Here is a 12,069-nt window from a genome sequence, read left to right as displayed (position 1 = left end):
GGGTTCAAGCGATTCTCCTGCCTCAGCCTCCCGAATAGCTGGGATTACACACATGTACCACCACACCTGGCTAATTTTGTATTTTTACTAGAGACAAGGTTTCTTCATGTTGATCAGCCTGGTTGTGAACTCCTGACCTCAGGTGCTCTGCCCACTTTGGCCTCCTGAAATGCTGGGATTACAGGCGTGAGCCACCGTGCCTGGCCATGAATTACATTTTTAAAGGGGCACTGACAGTATGATGCACTGGCAGTGGGTGATCGTTCACATTCATTCCACTCCTCCCTTCCTGCCTTCTTCATCCCTGTGGGCGATCTAATGTGCCTATTACTGACAGTGGTTAACCATCGGCTCAGGTATAATTGGGTGGGGTAACTGGGAGTTTACCAATACTGCTAGCAAATAAACTGCTACATATCTGGCCATCTTAATTTTAGGTGTAACTGGGAGTAAACATGAGAATTCCTATATATCTGCTAAAAGCCTTAGTGAATAATCTTATTGCTGAACTGGGGGTGTGAGATGGGGTGTTTAACTGGGAAGTCAGGTCATGGATGGATGATTATGTCATTCTTGGAGGTATGTCACCTTTTCTACCATATTGTGATAGTCATCGCTTGGGAAGAGACTCACAACTGCAGAACTACACAAAATACTTTATGATCTCTTGGGTGCTTGGGTCTAACCATGGCTGTGGTTGTTTGACATTGTTCCCATTCTATAATTTCTATCTGTTTTAAAACTCATTTTTATTCTAATTAATGAAAAAGTTCACAGATGTTTGACTGAAGAATGATACTTCCCTACTTGGAATTTTTGGTCTGTTCCTAAAAGCTTCACATGGAATAGGTACGTACATGTGTCTAATTAGGCCAGTTGAATCAAATCCAGTGAACATGGCAACAGATGGTCTTCCAACCCTGAAATCATACAGTTCCCATTTCAGCCATGGTCTAACCAAGGTGGTGGTTAGCATGTGGGTTAGTCTCTGCCTCCTCTCTAGCTCCTAAATTAACATGATATCATATTAATGTTGTAAAATTCCCATACAGAGCTCAGAACATATTAAATACTCAGTAAATGATATCTAATTATTTACTTTCAAACAATGCTGAGTGGCTGGCAGCCTCCCAAAGAGTGCTCTATATACCCTGTTTCAGGAATGTGTTCACAGACCATTGGATTGTAAACTTTATGAGGGCAGGGACGTGAAATCCTTGGAAAGGGGCTTTCACTTTTCAGAAGGAAGAACATTCACAAAGATAGCTACACTCTCTTTTAGACAGGTCGCATCGATCTTTGTTTTTTTTTTTTGAGATGGAGTCTTGCTCTGTCGCCCAGGCTGGAGTGCAGTGGCGGGATCTCGGCTCACTGCAAGCTCCGCCTCCCAGGTTCACACCATTCTCCTGCCTCAGCCTCCCAAGTAGCTGGGACTACAGGCGCCTGCCACCACACCTGGCTAATTTTTTTGTATTTTTAGTAGAGACGGGGTTTCACCATGTAAACCAGGGTGGTCTCGATCTCCTGACCTGGTGATCCACCCGTCTCGGCCTCCCAAAGTGCTGAGATTACAGGCGTGAGCCACCGTGCCCGGCTAATCAATCTTTGTTTTTAAGAGACAGGGTCTCACTCTGTTGCCCAGGCTGGGATCCAGTGACACAATCATAGCTCACTGTAATCTCAAATCTTGGGCTCGCTCAAGTGATCCTCTTGCTTCAGCCTCCCAAAGCACTGGGATTACAGGTGTGAGCCACCACACCTGGCTCATTGATCTATTAGAAACAAAATAAGAAAGACAGCATGGTCCTTTTTTCCAACAGTTTGAAAAATGTGAGAACCCGAGACTTTTTTTTTTTTTTTTTGAGATGGAGTCTTGCACTTTCACCAGGGCTGGAGAGCAGTAGCGCAATCTCAGCTTACTGCAACCTCTGCCTCCCGGATTCAAGTAATTCTCCTGCCTCAGCCTCCCAAGTAGCTGGAATTACAGGCGCCTGCCACTATGCCCAGCTAATTTTTTGTATCTTTAGTAGAGATGGGGTTTCACCATGTTGGCCAGGCTGGTCTTGAACACTTGACCTTGTGATTCACCTGCCTCATCTTCCCAAAGTGCTGGGATTACAGGCATGAGAGACTTTTAAACTGGCAAGTAATGTAAATTCGTGTTTTATCAAAATCCCAAGATGTTCTGCCACCATTTTTATCTGAGATAGGCTCACATGTTGAGCAAGTTGGCACCTCAGGGATGATTGGCAGGTGGGAAAAGTCTTAATAATTTGGCTTCATGATTTTACAATCTTCCATAGCAGTTTGTCCTTTACTCATAACTTTCTACATATTAGGCACAGTGCTGAGTAATTTTTATACATTCCCACTGCAAATTAAACGAGATCAGTCGTCTTTACCCCTATTTCGTATGAGGAATTCCACGTGCAGTGACTTGAGCAAGGTCTCATAATTAACACATGGTGAGGCTGGTGTGCTCGACTCTACTGCTTCCCCACCCCCAAATGTTTTAATGCTGTAATTCACGTATTACAATATTCACCATTGAAAGTTAGAGGTTTTCCGTATACTCCCAGAGTGGTGCAACCATCTCATTTATTCTTAAAATTATGTACCCAGTTATTTTATCTAATAGCTAAGGCAGATTTTTTCTAGGTTGGTAAAAACTGATTCCACAAGTTAATTAAGCAGAATTTTATGGCACTCCATGTAAAGTAGTTTACAGGTTAAGTTTGAGCCAGACATTTGTGTTTGAATCTCATTCCCTTGACTATTGGTTGTATGATGTTGGGTTAGTTCCCTACTTCTGTGTGCCTCAGCTTCCTTATCTGCAAAAGGTGATAAAAAAGGAGTGAATTCACTTAAAGCACTTAGAATAGAGCCTGATACACACTAAATGCTCAATAAATGTTATCTATTATTGTTGTTATTAAAAGTTTTAACACGTATTTTAAAAAGCATTAACAGATCTTCATAACTCTGCATGCTACAGAATCCTAAAATTAGTTCTGAATCATGAAAATTAAATTGTCAGTGAAATATGAAGTGGTCAGTGGGAATTGTATTATATCCCAATTCTTTGCAAATTGATAATCCATGTGATGTCATCAATTTATTAGCAAAAGATCTTATACAGTTGATCATTTGGCACTCAGAAGGCATTTTCCCATTTAAGTATTACTCACTGTGACAGAGATAGCTGGTTGCCTATGCAGTGTCCTTTTTCCTTCTTTTCTAACTGACAGAGCAGAGCTTTATTCTGGGTGCCCTCAGACTACACACATGGCCTCCTCCCAGCTGGAGTGGCCAGAATTGTAAATCAATACAGCTGAATAAGGCTTCCAGGAAAGGCCCTTCAGGGGAATTGACAAGGTTGGGAGAGAAGCCTTTTGCTGTCCCCCTCTTGCTCTTTCTTTGGATCTTAATCAGACTTATGTCTGGAGCTCTGACGTTAATATTGGACCATATGTTGAACTTAAGAATGGAAACCACTTGTTCAGCATGGAGCAGCAGAGACAGGAGCTGGATGCTTCACACCAAAGGTGGGCTATTTCCTAACTTCTTTTACGTGAGAAAAAAACAACCCACCCTGATGTCATTGGGTCTTTCTGCAATATAAAGCTGTACCAGAAACATATACATGTAATTTACACTTATACTTTTCTCAGTCAGCTCAAAAGGAACTTAAAAAACCAGTACATTCTTTTAACAGATCGAGCACCAACTGTGGTGTGCCAATGATTGTTCTGAGGGATGGATAAGCAAGGGAAAATATAGTCTCTGCTCTCAAGAAATTACTAAGCCTGACAGAAGAAACAGATAATCAAAAACAGTACAATGATGCCAGTGCCAGAATCAGGGGCCAGGGGTGGGACAGACTTGAGGTCCATGAGGACAAGCAGAATACTGAAGAGGTTACCAAGTGAGAAGGAAAGGGCATTTCAGGCAAGTGCCTGACAGAAATGACCCAAGAAGCACAGTAGAAATTCTACAAGGAAATGAATTGTTTTGATCTGCATGCTGAGAATATGATTTAACGCTTGGCTGCAGAAGCCAGGTCTTCATCTTTCGACCATCCCTTCATCCTCCAAGATCTAAGTTAGTTGCGAGAAGTCCTGGTACTTGGTGGTACCAAGTAATACCTGTTCCATCAATGTTTTGCACAATAAAGAATTGCCTAGCAGACTGAGGGATTCAGAGGAGTAAGACACAGGAAGAAGCAGGAAAAGGGGTCGCTTGACAAAGACGTGGTCCCCCTCCCTGTCCTCCCGCTCTTTCCTCACTGCTGACCTAAAATGAAGGAAAAGAGTGAAATAGTTGGGATGAGAATGCTTGGTGGCCTGTTTCCTGTTGCCTCTATCTGTCCTGCTTCAATCCTCCTGCTGAATGGTGGGAGAAGACAGAAGTGTTGGGGCTAGGTGTAATTTGCAGCAGTGAGACATAATGTGGCAGGCTTATAGCAGACCCAGTGGTTAGCATGAAAGGTACACAGACTTGACCTATCCCTGTAAGACACATAACAACTCCCATCATTAATTTGAACCCTGTAGTCTCCGAACATACAAATACAAATTTACAGTTTTTAATTTAAAGACCATGTCTCAAAACTAAAAATACTCCTGAGGGCAATGAATTGTGAAATACATCATGTAAAAACTGTCTTGATCTGTTATAATATACAGGAAGATGTGAAAGAGTGTGGGTTCCTTTCTAGACCACCACAACAAAGTGAGTTGCACAAATTTTTCAGTTCCCCCAACCATAGAAAACTTACGTTTATACTACACTGGAGTCTCTTCAGTGTACAACAGCATTATGTCTAAAACCACAATTTATTCACCTTAACTAAAAAATATTTTGTTGCTAAAAACAGCATTAATGATCACCTGGACCTTTAGGAAGTCAATCTTCTTGCTGGTGGAGGGTTTCGCCTCCATGTCAATGGCTCCTCATTGATCAGGGTGGTGGTTGCTGGAGGTTGGGGTGGCTGTGTCAATCTCTTAAGACAACAATAAAGTTTGCCACATTAATCGACTCTTCCTTTCAAAAAACATTTCTCTGTAGTATGCAATGCTATTTGATGGCATTTCAACCAAAGTAGAACTTCTTTCAAAATTGAAGTCAATCCTCTCAAACCCTGCAGCTGCTTTGTCAACTAAGCTTATGTAATAGTCTAAATCCTTTGTTCTCATCTCTACAGTGTTCACAGCATCATCACTAGGAATAAAGTCCACCTCAAGAAACTACTTTCTTTGTTCACCCGTAAAAAGCAACTCCTTGTATGTTGAAGTTTTATCAAGAGACTGCGGCAATTCCGTACCATCTTCAGGCTCTACTTCTAATTCTAGTTCTCTTGTTATTTCCACCACATCCGTAGTTGTTTCCTCCACTGAAGTCTTGAACTCCCTCTAAGTCATCCTTTAGAGTTGAAACCAACTTCTTCCAAACTGCTGTTAATGTTGTATTTTGACCTCTTCCCGTGAACCGCAAATGTTCCTAACAGCATCTAGAATGCTGAATCCTTTCCAGGTTTTCAATTTACTTTGCCTACTCCATCAGAGAAATCACTATCTATGGCAGCTATAGCCTTACAAAATGTATTTCTTTCTTTTCTTTCTCTCTCTCTCTTTCTTTCTTTGAGAGGGAGTCTCGCTCTGTCGCCCACGCTGGAGTACAGTGGCTTGATCTCGGCTCACTGCAAGCTCCGCCTCCCGGATTCACGCTATTCTCCTGCCTCAGCCTCCCGAGTAGCTGGGACTACAGGTGCCCGCCACCGCGCCCGGCTAATTTGTTGCATTTTTAGTAGAGACGGGGTTTCAACGTGGGCTCCATCTCCTGACCTCGTGATCCGCCCGCCTCGGCCTCCAAAGTGCTGGGATCACAAGCATGAACCACCGCGCCTGGCCTACAAAATGTATTTCTTAAGTAATAAGACTTGAAAGTTGAAATTACTCCTTAATCCATGGACTGTAGAATGAATGTTGTGTTAGCAGGCATGGAAACGTTGTATTTATCTCCTTTTTATCTCCAGCAGAGCTCTAGGGGTAACCAGGTGTATTGTCATTGAGCAGTGATATTTTGAGAGGAGGCTTTTTTTCTGAGCAGTAGGTCTCAACAGTGGTCTTCAGTAAACCATACGTAAACAGATGTGCTGTCACCCAGGCTTTGTTGTTCCTTTTATAAAGCACAGGCAGGGTAGATGTAGCATAATTTTTATTTTATTTTTTGAGATGGAGTCTCGCGCTGTCGCCCAGGCTGGAGTGCAGAAGCGCGATCTTGGCTCACCACGAGCTCCGCCTCCCGGGTTCACGCCATTCTCCTGCCTCAGCTTCCCGAGTAGCTGGAACTACAGGCGCCCGCCACCATGCCCGGCTAATTTTCTGTATTTCTAGTAGAGATGGGGTTTCACCTTGTTAGCCAGGATGGTGTGGATCTCCTGACCTCGTGATTGGCCCGCCTTGGCCTCCCAAAGTGCTGGGATTACAAGCGTGAGTGACTGCACCTGGCCAGATTTAGCATAATTCTCAAGGGCCCTAGGAGTTTTGGAATGGTACATGAGCACTGGCTTCAACTTCAAGTCACCAGCTGCATTAGTCCCTAATAAGAAAGTCAGTTCGTCCTTTGAAGCTCTGAAGCCAGGCATTGACTTCTCTCGAGCCATGCAAGTCCTAGGTGGCATCTTCTGCTAGTAGCAGGCTGTTTCATATACACTGAAAATCTGTTTAGTGTAGCCACCTTCACCCACGATCTTAGCTAGATCTTGCAGTCTACGTTAGCACTTGCTGCTTCACCTTGCACTTGCCTTATGAAGATGGTGTCTTTCCTCAAATCTCATGAACCAATCTCTGCCGGCTTGGTTTCAAACCTTTCTTCTGCAGTTTCCTCACCTTTCTCAACCTTCATAGAATCGAAGAGAGTTAGGGTCTTCCCCTGGATTACGAGAATGTTGTGGCTGGTTTCATCTTCTATCCAGACCACTCAAACTTTCTCTCTATAAGCAATAAGGCTGTTTCGCTTTCCTATCATCTGTGTGTTCAATGGAGTAGCACTTTTATTTATTGATGTATTTTGAGACAGGGGCTCACTCTGTTGCCCGGGCTGGAGTGCAGTGACACGATCATGGCTCACTGCAACCTCAGCCTCCCAGGCTCAGGTGATCCTCCCACCTCAGCCTCCCAAGTAGCTGGGACTACAGGCACTCTACCATACCTAATTTTTGTAGAGATGGGGTTTTGTCATGTTTCCCAAGCTGGTCTTGAACTCTTGGGCTCAAGTGATCTGTCTACCTCCACATCTCAAAGTGCTGGGATTATAGGCATGAGCTACCACTTTTAATTTCCTTAAAACTTTTCCTCTGCATTCAAGTTGGCTGTTTGGTGCAAGAGGCCTAGCTTTCAGCCTGTTTTGGTTTTGACATGCATTCCTCAAGAAGCTTAATCATTTCTAGAGAGAGATGTGCAACTCTTCCTTTCACCTGAGCACTTAGGGGCTACTGTAAGGTTATTAAGTGGCCTAATATCAATACTCTTGTGTCTCGAGGAAGAGGGAAGCCCAGGGAAAAGGAAAGAAATGGGGAACGGCTGGTCAATGGAGCAGTCAGAACACACACGACATTTATTAAGTCTTAAGTCTTATATGGGCATGGCTTGTGGCACCCCCAAAATAATAATAGTAACAAAGATCATGGGACACAGATCACTGTTAACAGATAGAGTAATGAAAAAAATTCAATATAATGTGACAATTACCAAAATGTGACACAGAGATATGAAGCAAGCACAAGCTGACGGGAAAATGGTGCCAATAGACTCGCTTGAAGCAGGGTTGCCACAAACCTTCAATGTGTTGAAGATGCAGTAAAATGAGGTGTGCCTGTGCTCACACAGCTGGCCTGTTAAGTCTCCTGACTCAGTAACTTTAGAGACAAAAATGGCGGCCTGTTAATAATCCTCATTTTGTTATAAACAAAAAAATCATGATTTGCCTGGAGAAGAGAAAGAACTAACCTCACTGATTGCCAAGAGCTGCATAGCAGGCTTTTTTCTTCATGTTGTCTACTTTAATCCTAATTTAGCATTACCTTAATTTTTATTTTTAGAGATTAAGAAAATATGACTGACTGCTTTGTTTAAAGTTCTGCTAGAACTTTGAAGGGTCCATTGGTCAGACTCAGCATCAACACCAAAACATTAAGTAGCATTAAACGGGAAAGCCCCCAAAGACCCCATTTTCTCATTATTTGAAAAGATAAGGTCTTTAGCTCTACAATAACTATTATTTATTCAACCAGCAAGTTATAAAATATACAGATCTTTTAATAAAGTGCCTTTGTTCTTCACACAGCACTTTAACAGCAGTCTTTCCATGAGAGTTGGCTTTCAGTTTAGAAAAAATCTAGTAATTAAAAATCCAAAATTAGTGGGACAGTAAGACTTTTCCATCTCTGTGTTTTTATTTTCCTCCTTACAGCAGGAAGAATTTCCCATCTCTTTTTGGCCACTGCATATTACAATAAGCCCAACAACAAAAAAGAATCATTAACTAGAGAGGAATGTATCTTACTCCAGTTTCCCGCAGGGCAGTTCAGTAGTTAGTTTCACCCCAGTGAGTACTGACTACAGAAAGAAAGAAACAACAAAAAAATATTTTTTCAACCACATTTACTAGCTCACATAAGTATTTTAAAACAAATCCATCTGTCTTCCCTTTTGGTTTCCTTGGCACAATTTATCACAGTTCTTAACAAACTACCATAAATACCTATAAGGGGAAAATGAATTTTAGAATATGAAAGAGAGGTTAATAAATAGCCAAATATGTCAACCATTGAAAGGACCACCAATTTTAAGATTAAGCCCGACTTGCAACTTTTATTGAAATAAATGTCATCTATTAAAAACAAGGTTAATTTATAACTTGATCTCAACTTGTTTAATAGCAATTGAATTTTGACATAAAAATTGCAAAACTTCAACTAAAGAACAAATAAAACATTCAGACACAAGTTTACACTTCAAAAATTCTATCAACTTCAACAAATAATGAATGACTGTATATTAATTTACATTAGTCCTGTGGTCCAGAGTACATTTTCCATTTAAAACATTTTAATAGATCTTCTGTATAGCATGGACAGCTTCTAGTGGGAATTAGTATATAGTCTGTTCTTGATGAAGACAACACTAGACAGATGTTGCCTGATGCCTGGATAATGCTGAATGTGACAAAACCAGCGAGACACATTAAGATATTTCTCCTTTTCTTGAACTGTCAGGTCAACCTAAGTAGAGATTAAAAACATACACACACAACACGGATGTTACATAAGCACAACTATTAATATCACTTAAGTAGGAGATAGAAGTTGAAAAACAACATCAATCCCCCAAGAGTTCTCAAAAGCCAACATATTCAGACAGGAGTAAAAGTTTCAGCCCAGTGAACACTGACTTGTAAAAGTTCTTCATGTTCAATGTTATGTTCAGTACAAAACCTGATGTGCTTCCTGGGAAATATCAAGTTTTCAACAAATGGAAAATTTACATTAACTGAGGATTTGGAGGTCAAATAATTTGTTTTTTACTTCAGTGGAAAGGAAGACAGATTAAGATACAGTTCTTTCTCTGGTGTCCTTTAGTAAACCTAAAAAAAGGAAATGATCCATTTCAAGTCAATATTGCTTAATATAAGGAGGGGCTATTTCCAGTAGTGTGTGACTCAGATGAAGGAGGCTGAGTAAATGCATGAGAACAGACCTTCATAATTCTGTTTGCAATAAAGCTGAACTCAATCTTTCAGTGAATGTAGCAGTTCACCCAATTTGCTATCAAGCTACAAGAATGCTCAGAGATTTGGTTAGAGAGAGATGTGATACAAACTGCAGGTGCTTATCATTTCACTGGGCTCCAATCCCAAAATAGGTGACTCAAAGACTTTTCTCTAAGATAAATTTTAGATTATTGAGAGTTATCAGGTAAAGAGAAAACCAGTAGGGCAGTAACTTGCAGCCATGACCCCATGAATGGGTAGTGTAGTTCCTTCTCCTAAGTCACATTTACTTAACAGATAGTGCAAGTCTCTATAACACTGACAGGAGTGTTTGCAGAAAGAAATAACTCAGCCACCCTACAAGCGGTACAAACCCCCCAGCAGCCTGACTGTTGGGAGACATTTTTAGTGAGAAGAATGTCCTTTGCTTTTCAGAATTTAGCACATATCTGTTCTGCAGACAAACATTCTGGTAAGTTACCAGATCACCAAAGGTGAAGGATAAATCACTCTACATGCAATAATTATTACAGAATACAAAAGGATATTAACAATAAAATTAAAAAGTAGGCAGTATTTTCTCATTAAATGTTGATTTGGACTCGTATTTGTTGGCCCAGTTTACTTAAGTTGTTACCAGGGAGAATCTTCACTGCTTCTGTTTCATAAAAATTTAAGTTTCAGGTTTTAGTGATACATACTTAAGTCCTACACACAAGCTGCTCTAGCACATTATAAAAACATATTCATCTTGTTTAAGGTGTGTAAGGTTGTGTCTACTTAGAAAGATGTTACTATAACTGTCTCATCTATAACATAGTCAGTCCATGGCACAGAGGTAAATAACACATCAGTCAAGAAAACTGGTCAAGTATGTCCTTTTTAATGTAAAAGTTTAATTTTTATTATGAAAATTCATGGTTTCACATGAAAGAATTACATTAGGCTAACTGGTAGATTCAAACTGAAAAGAGCATCTACCTGTCAGGTGTGTTTTCATAGGCAGCATTTAATCTGTGGAATAAACTGAGCATCAGTCTACATTTCAAGAATATTTTGAAAAATATTTTGTAAAAGAGCATTTTGTTCTTTTTCTAAATCTTTACCATATATAAACGTCAGCAAGGACTTCAAAAGAAAATGTACGATTTATTAAAAGCTCAACCAGTAATAAACAGAGCTGCAAATCTAACAAGAAATGGGAGCTTTCTTACCAAAAATGAATAAATGAATGAATAAAATTCAAAATCAACTTCGACAAATCTCTTTGCTGATAGTTAAAGCAAACAGATGTAACAATAAGTTTTACTCCAACTTGATTTCATGTCAGCTGCTGAAATATATGATGATTCAAATCTGACCTCTTTCTTACCATTTTAGTCCTTTCATAGCTCTTTCATTTCAGATAATTCTCCACTCAGCCATTTGGTAAAGCATTTCCAAACAATAGAGTACTAATCCTTGTTTATGTTCAAGTTGTTTACCCAAATTTTAAACTAGGTAAAAAGGGCAATGTTATGTGTGATATCTGTATTTCAGAACAGCATTTGCTGTCACCGAAGACTAGTATAAGTTGCTTACAGGCCTATTATTTAAAGCAATAACAACATACAGAACACAGCAAAATAAATATTCTCCAACTTAAACATTTTACATTTGGAGTCTCTAGAGTCAGGATTATCAACAGAGTCACAGTAAAAAATAGTTTTTATTCCCAGAGCTCCTAAAGCTTCTGAAAATTCCTAATTTATTCCAATAATTTATTTATTTATTTATTTTTGAGACGGAATCTTACTCTGTTGCCCAGACTGGAGTGCAGTGGCACGATCTGGGCTCACTGCAACCTCCACTTCCTGGGTCCAAGCAATTCTCCTGCCTCAGCCTCCCAAGTAGCTGGGACTACAGGCACATACCACCACACCTGGCTAATTTTCTGTATTTTTAGTAGAGACGTGGTTTTGCCATGTTGGCCAGGCTGGTCTCGAACTCCTGGCCTCAAGTGATCCACCAGCCTGGGTCTCCCAAAGTGCCTGGATTACAGGCATGAGCCACTGCACCCAGCCCCCTATTCTAATAATTTTTAACTAGATGATCCATTTGACAATATTTTTAGATGATCTATTTTAAGAATGTACATTTATTCATTTTCCCTCAGGAAACTTTTGCCAGAAACTCACAGAGTTTTTCAAAAAGGATGAGGTTACGGTTACCACTTTCACCTCTTTTTACAGTTTAAACTTTGGAACTTGTCCCTTTGAGTCTGAGACAATTACGAATGACCTTGTTAACTCTGCTACT

The 12,069-nt window shown here is 40.4% G+C and overlaps 1 protein-coding gene across 3 annotated transcripts in view; it reads right to left on the bottom strand.

The window, feature by feature from the left end:
* Positions 1-1,719: 1,719 nt before the first annotated feature.
* EEF1E1 (eukaryotic translation elongation factor 1 epsilon 1) overlaps positions 1,720-12,069 on the bottom strand; it is a 30,196-nt gene continuing 19,846 nt past the window's right edge. Inside the window, exon 4 of one of the 3 annotated variants that reach the window (XM_055264072.2) lies at positions 1,720-4,293. In XM_055264072.2, coding sequence (XP_055120047.1) covers positions 4,198-4,293 — 96 coding nt within the window. In that variant the 3' untranslated portion in view covers positions 1,720-4,197. Of the gene's footprint in view, positions 4,294-8,646; positions 10,786-12,069 lie in introns of those variants that run through there. The other 2 variants (XM_055264071.2, XM_063632946.1) reach the window with 2 other exon arrangements.

This window comes from Symphalangus syndactylus, chromosome 23 (genome assembly GCF_028878055.3).
Source record: "Symphalangus syndactylus isolate Jambi chromosome 23, NHGRI_mSymSyn1-v2.1_pri, whole genome shotgun sequence".
In the NCBI taxonomy this organism is placed as follows: Eukaryota; Metazoa; Chordata; class Mammalia; order Primates; family Hylobatidae; genus Symphalangus; species Symphalangus syndactylus.
This window is presented reverse-complemented; position numbering and strand designations above follow the sequence as displayed.